This window comes from Carlito syrichta, unplaced genomic scaffold (assembly GCF_000164805.1).
Source record: "Carlito syrichta isolate Samal-C Ts95f unplaced genomic scaffold, Tarsius_syrichta-2.0.1 Scaffold103330, whole genome shotgun sequence".
In the NCBI taxonomy this organism is placed as follows: Eukaryota; Metazoa; Chordata; class Mammalia; order Primates; family Tarsiidae; genus Carlito; species Carlito syrichta.
In genome coordinates this window covers 35498-55034 of record NW_007047426.1, presented here as the reverse complement: position 1 = coordinate 55034, position 19537 = coordinate 35498, and the positions used below count along the sequence as shown (strand labels likewise).

General features: G+C 52.5%; 1 protein-coding gene across 1 annotated transcript in view; it reads left to right on the top strand.

Annotated features, from left to right (window-relative positions):
- The window catches only part of MGAT5B (mannosyl (alpha-1,6-)-glycoprotein beta-1,6-N-acetyl-glucosaminyltransferase, isozyme B), a gene marked incomplete at its 3' end in the record, with an annotated part of 59132 nt that overhangs the window by 9576 nt on the left and 30019 nt on the right, over window positions 1-19537 (top strand). The window contains exon 3 of the mRNA XM_008065258.1: window positions 2256-2403. Coding sequence (XP_008063449.1) covers window positions 2256-2403 — 148 coding nt within the window. The remainder of the gene's footprint in view (window positions 1-2255; window positions 2404-19537) is intronic.

Sequence of the window (19537 nt, the reverse complement as noted above, 5' to 3'; positions counted from 1 at the left end):
AGCAGAGCAGAAGTGTCAGGGCAGCCCTGGGGTCATGAGAGGGCCGCTCAGCCCCCCCCCACGGCTCGGGGTGGCATAGCGCCCTCCACCTCCTCACTTCTTTCCTTCCTCTGCCTATTGTTCTCAGTGCCCTCTCTTCTGCCGCCTTTCTGGGGCTGTGACACAGGCTGCAGACCGGGCCTGATATTCTTGCCTTGAAATGCTGAGGCCAAGGGAGGTTTGACGACTCCCCCACAATCACACGGAGTCGGTGGGCAGAGGCAGGAGAAAGCCCACATGCCCCTCTGTCTGCCTCTCTGAGCCTGTCTACCCCTCTGAGCCTGCTGGGGTGTTCTGGCACCTTCTTTTGTGAGAAGTAGATGCTATTGGTGCTCAAACCCCTCGACCCTTAAGATTCCACTGCACACGGATCAGACCTCCAGCTGCCAGCGCCTGTGTGGCTTTGCCCGGAGGAAGGCTTTGTCCGGGAGCTTCCTTTAGCTGCCCCACGGTGGCAGAAAGTGCCAGAACGTGATCATCTCTGGGAACAAGCCAGTGACTGACTCGGATGGTGTATGAATGCCCAGCTCCCTAGTCCCCTACCTCGGGTAGGGGTGGGCAGTGACTCTGAAATGTGCTCTACACAAGCTTGGGGATCCCCAGCAGGGTAGATGGGTTGGTAATGTGCTGAGGATGACCCTTCTGATGGCTACCTCCGCTGTGAAATCCCTACTGGAGATTCCTTTGCCTCCCAAGTAAACTGTTTGCTTTCGGACCCTTGTCCGAGGCCCTGCTTCTGGGAGACCCAACCAGGACATACCAATCCCCCCTGGCTTGGGAGCCTGGGAGCACAGGAGGTGGGAGTCCCCATGTGGCTTGGTTCCTTTTTTGGGAGTGATTTAGAGCTGGCCGTGGGGTTTGGGAGGAGTCGAGGTGGGGACTTCAGTCCTTGGGCTGAGCACCTTATGGACGTTTGAAGGGGCTGTTCACAGCCTTTAGAAGATGTAATTAAAAAGGAAGGCTAGAACGCGCCATCATCCTGGCCTGTGCGGCGCTAATGATGGGGAATGATTGGAAGAAAATCGTGGAGGATCGCCGGCTGGTAATGGGATCTTGGTTGAAGCACCTTGTCTTCAGTTAATTTTATTCTTCTCAAGGTCTCCCCTGCCCGGGTGGGGAGAAGCTGGTGGAGTGGCCACCTCAGCCTAGAGGGGCTGCCCTTGTCAGAACCAGCTGAGATTCAGGAAAAATGCATTGTGGGGTTCTACAGTGGGGTTTGGGGGAGCGTGATGGGGAGGGGATGGGGCCAGGGCCCAGGGGCTGGGGAGGAGAAGGGGGCTGGAGGAGCAGCAGGCTCTGAGCTTCTAGAACACAGGCTCCTGCCATGTGCTGGGATCACATGAAGAGCCAGCAAGGTGCAGATTCCTGGGCCCCACGCCCTAGAGCATTGAATTGGCAAATCTCGGTTAGGGCCTAGGAATCAGAATTTTAACAGCCTGGCTAGGAGATTCAGATGCTGGTGGATGATTGGCCACACTTTTTTTTTTTTTTTTTTTTGAGTTGGAGTCTCACTCTGTCGCCCGGACTGGAGTGCCGTGGTCGCTCCCGGCCACCGCAGCCTCGACCTGCTGGGCTCTGGCGATCCTTCCGCCTCAGCCTTCTGAGTAGCCGGAATTATAGGTGCGCGCTACCACGTCCGGCTGATTTTTTGATTTATTGTAGAGATGAGGTCTTGCCTGCCCAGGCGGATCTCGAACCCGCAGGCTCAGGCAATCCACTCACCTCAGCCTCCCAAAGGCGCGGGATTACGGGCTGAGCCACCGAGCCTGGCTGGCCACACTTTTAGAAACCCTGATCTACAAGTTCGGCCCGGAGCTCGATGCTGGAGGCTTTGGGGCTCCTGTCCCACTACTGGGCCTTCCCTGCCATCTCACAGACCTGAGGATTTCTGGGGCCCGGGGCAACTCAGAGATTACACTGAGGCCCGGGGAGGTTAAAAAAATGATCCCAGGGTTGCACAGCTGGTTGGGAGCAGAGTTGGCCCAGTGCTCTCCATCCTCCTTGATGATGCTGTTTTCTGGAACTGCCAAGGCAGCAAAGGGGAGTCCTGCCCTGCAGGGGTGACGGGTGGGGCGGGCGCACTCTCCCGACCTCTCTCCTGCGGTGTCCAAGGGGTGCCTGGAAGATGGAAGTGAGCTGCCCCGGCCTGGAGACCAGGTAGCCTCAGGTGGCCTTTCGGCTGCTCAGGTCTCACCTGACACACGCTCTGCCCACAGTGATGGGTGGACCTGAGTCCCGTGGCATCCTCCGCAAGATGAGTGACCTGCTGGAGCTGATGGTAAAGCGCATGGACACGCTGGCCAGGCTGGAAAACAGCAGTGAGCTGCACCGGGCTGCCGGAGATGCACACTTTGCTGCCGACAGGTGAGGGGGGCGCCGGGGAGGCGAGGGAGGGGGCGCCCAGAGCAGAGGAGTGGTGGCACCCACAGCTCAGCTCGGGTGCTATTGGTCATCTTTCTTGGGGATCTGGAGAAAACTTTGACCACACGGTCATATAACCCGGAGCGTGTTTCTACCACCCAGATTTAACTACTGCTAACAATTTTTCACACTTGTGGCCTGTCTTTCTGTTTTCCTTTTTAAATAAAATATCACAGATGAAAACTGAAGGGCCCTTTAACGACTTCTCCCTAGAGACAAGTGCCTTCCTGAATTTGCTGTAAGTTCTTCCAGTCCATTCCAAGCACACCGACACATATGTTTCCCACACACGCACACACACACACACATTATACATGTACAGTGTGTGATATTCACAAATTTCACATAAGTGACATCTCACAGCAGCCTTTTTTAAAAACCAAACTTGATGATTTTGAGCTCTGTTCATATTGAGGGTCATGTGTGGATACTGGTGAACTCCAGACCATTTTTCCAAGCAGAATTTCCTGGCTTATTCTAAATATTCCCCTACCTAGGCCAGGAGGTCTGAGAGCCCTACATGCCCTAGTGAAACTCAAAGCATCTTAGGTATATAAGGACTCTCCTGCAAGCCTCAGAGAACGGGAGTGCATGACGTCGGGCCGTCCTGACCTGGGAGCCCTGGCTCCCAGTTGTGGGTGAGGGAGGAGAGGCGATGACCCAACCCCTCTTATGGGGAGACGAATTCCACTTCTCCTTTTTTACGTGTTGGAGCACTTGATAAGATTGATTTGCTAAATGTGTTCTGGCTGCTAAAAAATAAGCTTGAAATCCACACCTTGAGACAATTTGTGGAAAAGCTATGCCTCAGCCATCATGTGTGATGTAAAAGCCAAGGCTCCAAGCATTTCTAAAGGATGGAGCTGGGTAAAATGGAAGAACATGATGGTGCTGAGTGCTGGTAGTTGCAGAGCCCTGGCTGGTCTGAGAAAGGAGGGGGTGTTGCAGGAACCCTCCTCCCCAGTTGGGCCCAAAACACAGCGCTCCGGACTGATGTGGGATCCTTTGCCACTTAGCCTGCTTGTGCCAGGCTGTTGTCCAAGGGGCAGTTTGTGACTGGCCTTGTGCATTGAGCTAATGCCCTAGATGTCTGGTAGGGCCGCCTTGGTGTCAGTGTCATTGTCCTCATAATAGGTGACATTTATTGAAAGTGCACAAAGCACCTGGCGTCGTTCTTACTTCGTTACCTCCACAATCTCATCAATCCCACAACCATCTTATGGGGTGCCTTGATCGCCCAGAGGAGGAAACCAAGGAACAGAGAAGTTCAGAAACTCGTCCCAAGCTGCACAACTGGAAGGTGCTGAGCCTGGCATTGAGTCTGGGCTGACTTGTTTCTAACCACTGTGGTCTTGTTGGCTATTCATTAAATATGTGACTGTGTGTGGTTTAGTTTTTATCCCTGTATAAGACTTTTCCTATCGATTCACAGATCAGAAAAAAAATTCTTCATTTTTCCAAGTAGAATTTCCTGGTTTATTTAGTCTAATTAAGAGAGGAGACCCCCCCCCAAACCCAGAATTATGTTTTGGAGGGTGAGCCCCTTGTAGTTCAGGCTTTTTCTGCTAGGTAAGTGTTCTAGGAACCCATCGGCATCAGTGCACCAGCTAGCGTTGTTGTGAGAGGCTGCGTTCAACTTCGGCGAATTTGTTTTGGAGATTCCTTGCCCATTTCATGATGGGTGATTTATGAGCGCACCTACCCATACCACACTGGGTGTTTAGCAGTTTTGGACTGCTAAAAATGGCATGCCCCTGTGCCTCACCCTCCCTATTCACCCAATCTCGCTGAGTGACTTTTTTTTGCTTCCCCGATGAAAAAAGTCCTCAAGGAGAAACGTTTTGCTGATGTGGAAGAGACGAAACAAGATCAGCAAAGCATTAAAAGATATAAAAATTGATGATTTCAAAAACTGTTCTGAGTAGTGGAAAAAGCGTCTCCATAGGTGTATTGCATCAAACGGAGGGTAATTTGAAGATGACTGAAGTTTAAACAAGTGAGAATAAATGCACGGTGTTTTTTTTTTTTTTTTTGGAGTTGGAGTCTCACTCTGTTGCCCACACTGGAGTGCGGTGGCCTCAACCTGCTGGGCTCCGGTGATCCTTCCACCTCAGCCTTCCAAGTAACCGGAACTACAGGCATGCGCTACCACGCCCGGCTGATTTTTTGATTTATTGTAGAGATGAGGTCTCGCTGCCCAGGTGGGGCTCGAACCTGCGGGCTCAGGCAATCCACTCACCTCAGCCTCCCAAAGGCGCGGGATTACAGGCTGAGCCACTGAGCCCGGCTGCACGGTGTTTTATAAATAAATTCTGGTTCTTTTTGGGTCTCTCCCTCAGGATGTCTGAGAGCCCCAAGAGTTTGCGCTCTAGTCCTAGATGCTCCAGTACTCTGATGTTTTTGGTTTGGGACACGTGGCACTGAAATTATTGTCTTGGAACCTGGGATTGACAGTGATACTGACATGAAGTGCCCAGCATGGGTGCCTGGTTCGTGGTGGGAACTAACCACCTACAGGGAGTCAGGCCTCCTGGGCAGGCCGCGCAGCCTTGTTCTGGGTCCCCAGCTAGACGCTCTTAACCCCCCAGGGACTTAGCATCTTTTAGTATAGGTGAAAGAGATCTGCATGAAATATGTATTGGGGACCTACTATGTGCCAGGCCACAGGTGCTAGGGACACAGTGTAGAGCACGAGGAAGACCTGTCCTCATTCCTGGAGGAACACGAAATAAATATGATCATTGCAGATACTAATGTGTGCTCCAAAGATTAGAGAGTAGATGACTAGGGAAGGGGCTGTTCAAAGGTCTGGGAAGGCCTTTCTGTGATATTTTAGTTTGATTCTGAGTGATGGGAAGGACCCGGCCCCATGAGGAGCTGGTAGTAGAGAATCTGGGGTGGTGAGAACAGCAGGTGCAAAGGCCCTGGGGTATGAATACAAATAAGCTTGGTCTGTTAGTGGGAGAGAGCTAACATGAAGGCCAATATGGCAGAATGTGTTGAGACAGTAGCAGGGCCAGGACATATAGGACTTTTTCAGCCATGGGAATGCTGTTCTGAGAGCCGTGGGAGGCCACTGGATTTAGCTTTTAAAATGACCACTCTGATTACTGTATGAAAACTGGCTTCGCGAGGCGGCAAGAGAGCAAGCAGAGAGGTCAGCGGGAGAGACAGGGAGATGGAGGGTGGGCTTCCCTGGAATTCCCCCTGGCCCATGAGACCATTTCCCTCTGTGCGCATACTGGGCCATCTTTTCCAGTGCTGTTTGTGTCCCCGGGATCCAGCCCTGCCCTCCGGCTCCATGCTTCTCTCTCAGATTCAGTCCCGACGTGGCCGGGTCACCCCCTTGTCTGCGCCCTCACGTCTTGTGGAAGGAGACATACTGTCTTTGTGTGTGCCGGGCAGAGTTCCAGTCCTCCCACCCACTGTGTTATCACTATGCTGCTGATCTAGTCTCTGTCCAGAAGCCTGTTCCACAGGGCCCCTGCTGAGGATGCCACTGCAAACAGCAGAAGCAGTGGACTTGGGCTCCAGGCCTGCCTTCTGGGCTGGAGGTGCCACTGCCAGCACTTTCAGAGTCTGTCTGTTTTCTTCCAGCCCTGGCCTGTCCCTCCCTCCCCTGCCCTGCCCTCCGTCCCCTTCAGGGGAAGGAGGAGGGAATGGAGAGCACACGCCACGTCCTGGCTCCTTCCTGGGAAATAGCCGTCATCCATCATGACCAGCGAAGCCCATCAAGCCCCACAGACAGAGCCATACATTTCAGGGACACTGTTGCTTCTGGTTCCAGGGTGAGCAATGGTAGGTGTGTCCAGGGCCTGTGATATCAGAAAGCTGCATGCTCACACTCCCCTGCACACGGCTCCCACCCCGCTGTGACCTGATTCAGGTTAACCACCCTAGAGCTTCACTGCTAGAATCCTGTAGAAACACATGCTGCTGTTCCCAGCAAACTCTGTTACTGGCATGTGATTCTCCACTTTGAAATTGTGGCTTAAGGAAAAAAAAAAAAAAAAAGCAAAAACCCTCCACTGTCCTCCTGCCTTTCCAGAAGCTTCTGGGCTGCGGCCTTCTATTTGTGGCTGGTGTGTCCTTGGGGAAAGCAAATTTGCTTTTTTAGCCTAGGAAAACGTAATTAGGGAGGCAGATTTGCTGCGAACGGCATCCTATTATGTATCCCAAAGCCAAATAATCATGATTTTGAATTTTCCATAAGGCCATGAAACCACCTAGATTGGAGGCTATCTGTATTCAGGTCAGCCTGGATCTGTCAGATGCCTACTGTGTGCAGAGCCTAGGCTCTGGAGAGGAGGCAGAGGGGACACAGAGGACATGGAGTCTACCGCGCACCCCATGTCTGGCTTGGCCCATGGCCCCCTGGAGGCAGGGCAGGCCTGGGTGACCTCGAGCTTGTCATTTAACATCCCTGAGGCTTAAATTCTTCGTGTGTGTTAGAGATAACGCTGGTGGGAGGGAGGACCGGGACCTGTGCCTGGCATGCAGAAGAACATGTTGTCTCTTTTTTCTGTGCCGTGAGGATGCAGAGAAAGGGGCAACCCGGCCAAGCAGGGGGAGACCTAGAATTCCAAAGTCCTCATGGCAAAGGGGGAATTTGGGATGAGTCTCAAAGGAGGGATGTTTTGACAAGGTAGATGGGGGGGGTTGGGGGGTGCTTGGTGAGGGGAGCAGACGACCCGCAGACCTGTGGAGGGAGGGGTCCTGGGGAGGAGGGGCTGCTCTGTGGCTGGAGGACCTGATGAGTGAGGGGCAATGGTGGACACCAATCCCAGACTTGGATGACTCTAAAAATCGCCATGCATTCTAGACTCCCAGTGTGTGTCTTAAGCTGGGGCCAAGCCCTGGATGCCATCTCTGGATATCCACCTGCCCACCTACCTGGATGTCCTGAGAATGACTCCAGCTCAGTGTCTCCTGGAAGCACCCAAGGCCTGCTTTTTCCCAGCCCCATCTCAGGCTGTATCAGCTCCACAATTTCCACAGCCCAGACCCCGCCCTTTCAGTCACCTTTGATCTCCCTCTCCCTCATACCCACGCCCTGTCCGTCAGCAAATCCTCTCCACCTTTGGAATTTGCCTGGGGTCCTATCTTCCTCCTACCATGCCCCCAGCTATTCCCAACTCACAGCCAGTGGGACCTTCCTAAGACATCAATTAGATCAGGTTCCTGCTCTGCTCCCCCCTCCCACAACCCCCCCCCCAACTCTCTCAGGGAAGAGTCAAAGTCTTTCAGTGGCCCCAACACACCTGACCCTAAGTCTCTCTGGCTCCTCCCACTTGCCCCCAGCTTTCTCACTCTTCCTGGAACACAGTAATCTCCCTCTGGCCACAGGACCTTTGCTCCTCTCAGCTGAGCCTTAATTCTTCTGTTTTGCCCCCTGGGCAGGGAGTCACGACACTGCTCACAGCTCAAACTCAGTTTATCTTAACAGAGGGAGTGCGTGTGCATGTGTATTTGTGTTTTTATTTTTGGTTGGGGAGAGGGGAATCCTCTCTGCTCTCACTTGGGGAGGGGACCTCCCAACATCAACGGGGACTCTGGATGGGGCCGAGGAAGGGCTGAAGCAGAGGAGGAGAGAAGGGAAAATGCAGGCAGGCCGGACGCAGGGGTGAAGGCTCTCACATCCCGTGGTGGTGTGTGTGAGACAGACAGATACAGAGAGAATGCATCTCCCTACTGCGTCACTGGCATTTCCAGCCGTGTGCGTTCGCATCTCCCGGCGTGTGTCTGCGGGCACCTGCGGACGTGAGTCTCTGTGTTTTCAAAGGAAAGCGATCGGTTTCATAATAAAATAACAACTCCCAGCAAACACCCTACCCAGCTGTGGGAAATCAATACCCCCGTTAATTGAATGCAACCCTCATAAATCAAGGGAAGAACTCAGAATTAAACCTCCTTCCCAAGGCGGCCTGGAGAGCTCGTTCTGGGGACCAGGGGATTGGACTGGAATCGGTGATTACCTCATGGGACTGGGAATGGGGCGTCGAACCTCAGGGGGCTGCTTGGGGGAACTGGTCTGTAGGGATTGAGGACTGGAGCCTGCGAGGAAGTAGTGACCAGCCACTGGTCACCTGCAGGTTCCCCACTGGCCCTGGACTGTCCACCCTAGGCCCTGGGTAGTGGAGGGAACCAAGGGTCTGTGGCCGCAGGTGGCCTGCTGTGCTGGCTGCCTCATCGGGTGCTCTGGGGCAGTACTCAGAGATGAGGTGGGTGGTGACCCAAAGCCTAGCTTGGCCTTCTTTTACTTTCTGAGTAAGAAATGATGGTTTTGGTGGAATGCCTGATGCTTAGTGGGTGTGCAGAAAATAGCCACAGGCCCTGGCCTCACATTCCAGGTGCATTTAGCTGTTTTCCAAACGCAGGGGGGTGAAGCTAGGCCTGGCACAGGGGTGGCGTCTGAGTCCTGCGAGCTTGCTGCATGACCTCAGGAAAGTGGCTTTATCTGCTCTGGTTCAGTTCTTGAAAGTAAGGGGTGGGGCCAGTGGGTCTTACAAGTCCTCTCAGATGTCCTGGACTTAGGGACCTGGGCAGTTTCTTGAGGTCACAGTGCTCACGGAAGGTCACTGATGGGTTTGGGCCCACCAAGGGATGGCTCGACCAGGCAGGGAGGTAAGAACTCCCAGGGAGAGCACCTGTTAGCCTAGGAGGTCAGTGTCCCTTCCCACTCTACACCACCCCGAACTGTTTGCAAACTCCTCTCATCTCCGGAGCTGGCTGGGGCCACCTTGGCACCTCCTCGGAGAGAGGGGTTGGTTGCCAGGTCAGGGGCCTCTTCTGGCCAGTGTCACACCCAAGGCCACCTTCAGCCCCGGGCACATGTTCTGGATTCCATCAGACTTTGTTGCAGAGCTGGCTGAAATAGCAATAATAATAATTAATGATGATAGCAAACAACAATGACAGATACCCTCCAGTGGGCACTTAGGAACTTTGATCTTCACCAAGAGCTCCTCAGGAAAGATCCTGTCCAGGTCTGCGTTTTGTAGGGAACTCGGCTCAGACAGGGAGAGGACTGGCCCTGGGTACAGAGTCGAGGGGTACCAAGCCAGGTCTGCAAATTTTGTGCAGCAAGTGGTGCAGAGAGCTGGAGCAACCATGTAACAGCCACATTTGTTGGGGGTGGGGTATAAAAAAGTCCCATGATTCTGAGTGGGATCTCTGCCAGGCTGGGAGGAATGTGGGACCCTTTCAGCTGGTGAGTCAGACCTGCTGGCCCTCCGAAATTCCTCATAGTGCTTGTCTCCAGCTTGTCTGCTTGGCCCTGCGTGGTACCCACAGCTTTTGGGGTGGGACCAGAGACCCTCACTCTCCTCACCCCCACCCTCCTCTCATTGGCAGTGACCTTGAGTGGCCTTCTAGCCTGGCTTGGGAATAATCCGTCACTACGGGGTCACGTGCAAAGGTCTGGGCCAGACCCGCCTTAGCCAGGAGGCCCAGTCCTGTGGAGTCCCAGGCCTGGGGGAGGCAGGCGTGTGGCACATCTCCGGGTCAACCTCCCAGAAGGGGCTCCAATCCTGTGCTCCTCTGATCCATTTAAACCCTTGGTGAGAGCCAGGAGACTCAGCACCCTCTGATATGGTCCATTCTATTGTTGGGCAGACCTAACTGGGGCTTCATTCTAATCAAGGGATTGGGACCTAACTTGGACTCAATGTCCACCACAGTAATGATAATAATTATGGTAATTAAAATCAAGTTTTGTTTTAGTGAGTTCAGGCCGCTCTAACAAAATACCATAGACCGAGGGGCTTATTAACAAGACATTTATTTCTCACAGTTCTGGAAGTCTGAGGTCAGGCACCAGCACAGCCAGGTTTGGGTGAGGACCTTCCTCTGGGTTACAGAGAGGCAACTTCTCACTTCATCCTCACATGGTAGAAAGAGGGTGAGAGAGTTCTTTGGGGCCCTTTTTATGGGGTCACTAGCCCCGTTCATAAGAGCTTCATCTTCATGATCAAGTCACCTCTCAAAGACCCCACCTCCTAAAACCATCACCTCGGGGGTCAGGATTTCAACATATGAATTTTGGGGGGATACAGACATTGGGTTTATAACAGAAGCAAGACTAAGTGCATTTTATTACTTCTTCCTCTAAGCAGCCCTCTGAGGGTTGCCCACTTTGACAGACGAGGGAGACGAAGCCCAGAGAGTTCAATTGATCTAGGATGTGTAGCACAGAGTCAACCTGGTGGGCCTGGCTGACTCCAAAGCCCTCTGTGCTTCTGACACAGCATGGCTCCTCTTTTTTTTTTTTTTTTTTTTTTTTTTAGTCAGAGTCTTAATCTGTCACCCAGGCTGGAGTGCAGTGGCATGCTCCCGGCCACAGCCTCGACCTGCTGGGCTTAGGCCATCCTTCTGCTGCCTCGGCCTTCCAAGTAGCTGGAACTACAGGTATGCGCTACCATGCCCGGCATATTTTTTTATTTATTGTAGAGAGGAGGTCTCACCAAGTTGCCCAGGCTGGTCTTGAACCCCTGAGCTCAGGCAATCCTCTCGCCTTGGACTACCAAAGTGCTGGGATTACAGGCTTGAGCCACCGTGCCCAGCTATGGCTCCTCTTCTAAGTCCTCCACAGTCCTCATGGCCCTGAAGAGGACAGGGGGCTTCCTGGAGTGTGTCTCCAACCCCATTAAATAAAAAGAAGCCAGCACAGTGTGGCTGATATGGCATTCGGGCCAGGAGGTTGGAAGTCTTTGGTTTGGTTGCAAGAAGTCTGGAACCCAGGGAGGCCTGGGATATACGGCCACATGCCCGACCTGAGAGTCTGATGTCCGTGCAGACTGTCAAGTTCCGACCTCATCAGACCCTTGGCAAGTGGCATGGGGGGCTCTGGGGCGGGTCAAGGAGGCCTCCTTCCCTTGGAGAGGAGCAGCCGTGGGGAGGACCCCATTTGGCTGTGGGGCCCCATCTCCCCTTCCCTGGTGCAGCAGACATTCAGGATTCCCTCTCCACAGCGCCGGCCTCTGAAGACTTTTGTTATCTCACAGAGGTGGGCTGACAAGCAGAATTCCCAATATCTGTTTTATGACGTCAGAAAGTCAGGGTCTGTAGACCATTGGCCACTTGGGTTGTCTGGGCGTGGAATGCAGCAGCTGCCAGGACTCTGGACCCCACCTTTGCTGGAGGAGGCAGAAAGACGCTTTCAAGGACTGTTCAGGACCTGCATTCTCTGCCCTTCACATAGTTCCGAGTGCCAGGCAGGAGGGGAACTGGCAGATCCTTGTGTGCAGAGGAGGGGGTGACCTCAGGCTGGCCCTGAAAGGTCTCCAGAAGCAAGGCACTGGCACAGAGTGTCCGGGGGTCCCCAAGGCCTCCCAGAGGACTAATGATTTGCTAGAAGGACTCACAAAGCCATTGGACTCATCCATTACAGCTTATTACGATGAAAGGGTATGGATGAACACCAGCCAACCCAGGAGAGACCAGCCTGAGTTCTAGCCATCCTTTCCCAGTAAGTGTGGATGGCGCTTAATCTCCCAGCAACTACATGTGACAGCACATGTGGGGTATTGCTAACCGGGGAAGCTCACTCCGGCCTGGGTGTCTAGAGATCTTACTGGGTCTGGGCCATGCAGACATGACTGTCCACCCACATGGCTGACCAGAAGTCGAGCTGATGCGTTGTGACCCACTGTCCCTGCTGTAAGGCACATAGACTGTCTGGGATGAACCGAGACCCCAGGTAAACAAAGATAATCTTATGCGGCAAACCATTCCAAGGGCTTAGGGGCGACCTCCCAGGAGCAGGTCTAGGGACAGGCCTTCCTTTAGAACATGCAGGGTGTGGACCTCCCAGAACTGTGTTAGCCCTCTGTTGCACACACAGCGTGGCTTCTTGGGCACCCGTGTGTTACCCCCTCCTGCTCTATGTGGTGCAGATACACTTGTGATGTGCCCGAGGGTCAGCCCACACAGACATGCCCCAGAAGGCCCTCATCCCTTCCTCTTCTCCCTTATATCCTCACTCAGAGCATCCTTGAGGGTGGGACTGTGTTTGTATCCTCTGTGCCCAGTGCAGGCACACAGTATATAAAGGTAGGGAAGGCACATGACTGGCAGGCTCTCTCCTGGGACCTCTCCTGAGCTCTGCAGTCTACCCTCTCCTGCCTCTCCCCAACATGGGCTGGGTCTTCACCGCTCAGGTCCACTGCTCAGGCTGGATCTTCACCGCTATGTCAGAAGCCCATTGGTTCAAGCTCATCTGGGTTAACTGTCTCCTTCTTTGAACATGCACGTACCGAAGATATAAAAGGAAAGACATAAAAAATATGCTATGAGTAAGGTCTAAAGGACTCTCCGTCATTTGTGCAAATTGGAGGGTGATGCGGTGCATTCGATGGTGGGAGTAAGGCGAGGTCATTATTGTTCCCGTATCTCCCCCCAGCCCCGCCCCGGGGCAGACAGAATTGAAGATTTGTACGCTGGTGACGCCCTGCGGCGTTAGGGTGGCTGTTGCCTGGGAAACTCCTGCCAGAGCAGCAGCAGTTTTTGCCTCCTGCCTGGGGGTGTTGGCTGCAGTCCCAGTAGAAATGGCCCCGAGCATCCCACCCCCAGGATGTCACTTTCTAGACTCCGGGAGGGGACTGGCCTTGTGCTCAGCCCTGGCCATGGTTCTGATGGTCTGCCTCTTGCCCACCTGAGCATGGACACCCTGTGGGTGAAATGGTGCCTTCCTGCCTGTCTCACAGTTCACCTATTGGCCCCACCTGCCTAAGGTGTAAGGGATGGGAAATGGATTATCTTCATGCAGCTCAGCTGTGTCTTGGGCAACCTTTTCTTTTTGTGTGTGTTGGGGTCTCACTCTGTCGCCCAGGCTGGAGTGCAGTGGCGCGATCACAGTCTCAACCTACTGGACTCAAGTGATCCTTCCATCTCAGGCTCTTGAGTACCTGGGACTACATGCATGTGCCACCATGCCTATCATTTAAAAATTTTTTTTTTTTGGTAAAGGTCTCTATGTTGCCTAGGCTGGTTTTGAACTCCTGGGCTCAATCATTCCTCCTGCCTAGGCCTCCCAAGTGCTGGGATTACAGGCGTGAGCCACCAAGCCTGGCTCGAGGCAGCCTTTTCTGATTTATCAAATCCAGTATTTCACTCATGGCTCCAGGCTGCTTCCCTTGCTGAGGACAAAGGACTGGAGGCCCCTGGTAGGCTTGCAGGCACCACATGCATCTCCAGGTGTTCATTGGGGGTACCTAACTCCTTGTCCTCCCCCAGCACCTACTGCTCCAGGCTCCCCGGGGAGCATCCTCTTCACCTGCCCCTCCCCTGTCACAGAAACCAGTTCAGTATCTTCCTGTGATAGGTAGGCTTTGGAACCAGGCTGTCTGGTTGGAACCTGATTTTCCCACTTAATCGCTGTGCAACCCTGAGCAAGTTCCTCAACCTTGCTATGCCTTCCTTGGTTTCCTCATCTGTGCAGTGGAGACATTCAAAGGAGTCATGATGCTGTCATGAGCACTGAGTGAGATCATGTGTATAAAGAGTTTGGCAAGCGAGTGCTCAATGCCCGTCGACTATGTCATTGTCGATACCATTAGCTGAACAGTTTCCTCATGTCTTCCTAACAGTCAGGAAAGCCCTGTCTTCCCAGGCCATCCTGGGGTCTTCCTCCTTTAAAAAGATTGAAATGGTGTTGGTTTCCTAGGGCTGTTGTAACAAAGTGGAGTCAATTGGGTAGGCTAAAAGACAGACTCAGATGATCTCTTCTGGAGGCTGGAAATCTAAGATCAAGGCGGTGACAGGCTGAGCCCCTTGAGATAGGGCCAGGGAAGGATCTGCTCTGGGCCTCTCTCCAGTTTCCGGTGCCTCCTTGGCTGATAGCAGTCTGGCTTCAGTCTTCACAGAGTGTCCTTCCTCTGTGTGTCTTCAGGGTCAAGTTTCTCCTTTCTCTAAGGACACCAGTCCTATCAATAGTCTCAGAGAACCATCCTATTCCAGTATGACTTCATATCAGTTTCCCTAATTACATTTGCAGGGACCCTATTTCCTCTCTTTCTTTTTTAACTCCTCCCCCCACCCCAGGAACTTAGAATCAATCCTATTTTCAAATACATTCACATTCGTGGGGGGACAGGCACAAGGCAACACATAGCAAAAATTTTATTTTATGACTCTGTTGGTGTAAAGATGGATATATGAACGTTACACATTGGAACATTTTTCTTTGCTCCACAAGGTGTTTTCCCTCTGACTTTTGAAGAAATTCAAACATGTTCACGGGTTCTTGAAGGCATGTGAGCCCTGGCCTACACCTTCTGGCTCCAGTGGAGATGTCAGCCATGGTGACACCCACCTCATGGTGACAGCACCCAGGCCCTGGGTTCCCGGACCCTGTCAGCTGGAGGCTGCTGTCCCTTGTCCCCCAGTGCTGCCCCTCTTTTTGTTTTTCACCCAGTCATTTCCAAGGTCACAGATCTGCTGTGGTTTGAGGCTTCTCGATATCTACTTTTATTGTCAGTTTTAGAAAAGCTTCTCAGGGAGAGAAGCCTAATCATATGTTATTTGAAAATAGAAAGTGCTGCGCAAATGCTAAGTCCAGTGTAATAATAGTGACGCCGAGTAATTCTGTTTTGAACAAGTTGAACTTGTTAAATCAGACAGATGCCATCTGCACTATTTAAAGCCCGTGCTAGCGATATGTCTTATGCAGAAACACTTATTGTAGGAAAATCGCTGAGTCCCCAAAAAAGCAAAGTGCTCTGGAGTTGGGCTCATGATACTTGACATGTCCTCTCAGGAATGGGATGACAGACTGGGCTCAGTGTTTTAGTCTGTAATCCCAGCACTTTGGGAGGCCGAGGCGAGTGGATTGCCTGAGCCCATGGGTTTGAGACCAGCCCTGGCAACTTGGCAAGACCTCATCTCTACAATAAATAAAAAATTAGCTGTGAGTGGTAGCGCGTGCCTGTAGTTCCGGCTACTTAGAAGGCTGAGGCGGAAGGATCGCCAGAGCCCAGTAGGTTGATGCTGGGGTGGCTGTGAGTGTGCCACTACATTCCAGCCTGGACAACAGAGTGAAACTCCAATGGAAAAAAAAAAAGGAATGAGATGACTGCTACCATTAGGGAGCAAAGACATTACAAGCATATATTGAGCACCTACTTTATGCTGAGTACATTCAGTCTCCTAGCTAATCCCCACAATTTACTCTGTTATTCAGGAGTTAAAACCTGAGTTCAGAGAGGTTAGATAACTTGCTCAAGATCACATAACCGTAGAGTTGGGATTTGAATCCAGGACCTCTGATGTCAAGGTCCTCCTTTCTAGAAAATCTCTGAACAGTATGGAGGATCACTGACACAGGGCTTGAAAATCAAGGGAATCCTTGGGTTTTTTTCCTACTCCCAAAAGAACAGCAGGAGAATGAGACCTTGGCCTTCAGCAAAAGGAACATGGCTGGAGAAGAGAACTTCCCGATAGCGGGGGTGTCTAGGAGAATCTGGACTCTCGTTTTCTGATGGATTCAAGCTGTTTCCCCCTAATTCTGAGGATGGTGATTGTACTGGTTTTCCAGGGTCGCCGTAAAAAATGACCACAGACAGGGGGATTTAAAACAGCAGAAGTGTCTTCCCACCCAGTGCTGCAGGCTGGAGGTCTGAAATCAAGATGTCAGTAGGGCTATGTTCCTCCCAGAGACTCCAGGGAAGAAATCCCTCCTGCCTCTTCCAGCTCCTGGTGGCTGCTGGCAGTGAGTGGTGTTCTTCAGCATGTAGACACATCACTTCCAACCCTGCCTCCACTGTCACATGGCCTTCTTCCCTGTGTGTGTTCCCTGGCCTTCTTTTTCTCTTTCTTTTATTTTTTGAGTCTGGGTCTCACTCTATTGACCAGCAGTGGTACAATCCCAGCTCACTGCAGCCTCTAATTCCTTGCCTCAGACGATCTCCTGCCTCAGCCTCCTGAGTAGCTGGGATTATAAGTGTGTGCCATCATGCCAAGCTAACTTCTTTGTTTTTTGTAGAGATAAGGTTTCCCTATTGCCTAGGCTAGTCTTGAATCCTTAGACTCAAGCAGTCCTCCCACCTCGGCCTCCCAACTTGCTGGAATTACAGGCATGAGTCACTGCACTCGGCTACATGGCCTTCTTATAAAGGTCCAGCCATTGGGTTTAGGGGCAGCCTGATCCAATATAACCTCCTCTTAACTAAGGACATCTGCAGAGACTCTTCCAAATAAGGTCACATTCTGAAGTCCCAGGTGAATGTGAATTTGGGGGGACTCTATTCGGCCCACATTGATGGAGCCCTGGGCATGAGGCCCATGCTGGGCAGTGCCAGCCTCCACATAGGAAAGCTGTTCCTGCCCTTGAGGACTCAGGACTCCATTCGGGGTTTCAGGTCAGCCACTTGCAACCACACCCCCTCGTGTGGGGGTTCAGAGAAGTGATCCAGCTCCTGCAGGGTGGTAGGAGAGGAGCCTCGAGGGAGTGGGCCTCTCAGGAAGGGTTGCAATGGGCTGGAGTTTGTTCCAGAATCACAGCTGGCCTGGCAGGGCCCCCTGGCTCATCTCTGACCTGAGTTGTTTGTACCCTGAGGTCTCTGGTAAGAAGTTAGGGGCCGGGCTCGGTGGCTCAGCCTGTAATCCCAGCACTTTGGGAGGCCGAGGTGAGTGGATTGCCTGAGCCCGCAGGTTCGAGACCTGCCTGGGCAACATGGCAAGACCTCGTCTCTACAATAAATCAAAAATTAGCTGGGCGGGGTAGCGCGCACCTGTAGTTCTGGCTACTTGGAAGACTGAAGCGGAAGGATCGCGGGAGCCCAGCAGGTCAAGGCTGCGGTGGCCGGGAGTGTGCCACTGCACTCCAGTCGGGGCGACAGAATGAGACTCCAACTCAAAAAAAAAAAAAAAAAAAGAGGAAATTTGGACACAGACTCACAGGGAGAAAGCCACGAGGAGCTGGGAGAGAGGCCAGGATGAACTCCACTTCAGAGTCTCAGAAGGACCCAGCCCTGCTGACACCTTACTTTCTGACTTCCAGCCGCCAGAGCTATGAGGGGATAAATGTGTGTTGTTTTATTTATTGTATTTTCCTTTTTATTTATTTGAGTTGGAGTTTCATGCTGTGGCCCAGGCTGGAGTGCAGTGGCACAATCACAGCGTACTACATACAGCCTTGGTCTCCCAGGCTCAGGTGATCCATCCACCTCAGCTTCCCAGGCATCTGGGACTACAGGTGTGTACCACCACATCTGGCTAATTTTTTGATTTTTTCGTAGAGACAAGGTCTCACTCCGCTGCCCAGGCTGGTCTCAAACTCCTGGGCTCAAGCAATCCTTTTGCCTTAGCCTCTCAAAGTGCTGTGTAATGGTCTGTTTTCTTTTAAGTTTGCAGTAATTTGTTACAGCAGCCCAAAGAAACAAGTGCAAGAGCTGTGCCAGTTTCCTCTTGAAAATTTGTTGTTTTTGTTAAAGTTGGCATTGGACATCGAACTAAAAAGAGTGAGAGTATGGACTGGGTCGTGTATGCTCACACGTGTCATGTGTGCGCATGCGTGTCCATGGGGGGCTTGTTCCTCTTTCCTGTAACCTCCATGCTCTGCTTTGTCCTTTGCTCACCTCCGTGTCTGCTCTGTCCCCTTCTGTCTCCTTCACTCACCCACTCTGCGGAGCCATCGCCCTTCCTCTCCTTAGGGAAAGCAGGGAGAGAGAGGAAGGTGTTGAGAGGGCCTGTGGCCGCCGAGAGGGGTGCCTTCTCTGTGGGCAGCGCTCCCAGCCCAGAGGAGGAGGCAGGGTGATGTTTGTAGACCCGAGTGGAGCCCAGGCTGAAAAATCCTTCATTTGATGACCATTGTGTGCAGCAATAGAGTCCCAGTACCTTTAAGGGGATAAATGGAGCTTCAGCTGACCTGCAGAGCCAGGGGGTGAAGTGAGAATCAAAGGAGCCGGGCTCAGTGGCTCAGCCTGTCATCCTGCACCTTTGGGAGGCTGAGGTGAGTGGATTGCCTGAGCCCGCGGGTTCGAGACCCACCTGGGCAGCGAGACCTCATCTCTACAATAAATAAAAAACTAGCCGGGTGTGGTAGCGCACGCCTGTAGTTCCGGCTACTTGGAAGGCTGAGGCGGAGGGATCGCCGGAGCCCAGCAGGTGGAGGCTGCCGTGGCTGGTGGCGGGGAGTGGCCACGGCACTCCAGTCTGGGTGACAGAGTGAGACTCCAACTCAAAAAAAAAAAAAAAAGAGAATCAAAGGAAACGGAATTAATGTGTTCACAAAAGGCCAGCCACTCTCTGGTGAAAGGCCCCAGGGCTGTCCTTGCAGACAGGTCTACCAGGGGAGTGAAATCCATCTCAATAGAAGGCTTTGCAATGAGATAAATATGGCACTTGATGTCTAATATACTTCCCCAAGAGTTGAGGGGTAATCAACACAAGGGAATAAGTTTCCTCAAAACAAAAGCAACATCAGTATTGATGGCGAGGCGGAGGGCCGTGATGGCAGCGGTAGTCACCCCGTTTAAGATCCTGGGCAGGATTTGTTTTCAGGGAGCTAGTGATAATTTACTCGAGTTTTAATACTTGGCAAGTTCCCAGGCTTCTGTAGGTGGAATTTATTTTGGCACAATGTAGCTTTGGGAGGAAACAGAAACAGACTCAGGGTGACTAGCCGTGCCTGGGAAGACGGCCTCTGTCACCTGGGAAGCTCCTGGAAGGGTCCTGTCCAGGCTCTGGAATGGAATTCCTCTGCCTGTGTCAGCCCTAGGCATTGCCCTTCAACACACGTGCAGCACTCGTGCAGACATGCCTGGTCCATGCAGATACGAGCCCATGCGCAGACACACCTAACACATGCAGATGTGGGCACACGTGAGATAGGAACACGTGCAGATATGGGAACTTGTGCAGACATGGGCACAAACCTTAGCTATGAGAACATGTGCAGATATGGACACATGTGCAGCTATGGGCATACATGTTAGATATGAGAACATGTGCATAATGGGCACACGTACCCTCATGCCTACCACATGCAGATGTGGGCTTTCCCCTATGTATGTGCCACATGTGCCTTGGATGGGGCAGGTGGCCAGCTCCGTCTCCCCACCCGGCTTTGCTCCTCCCCAGC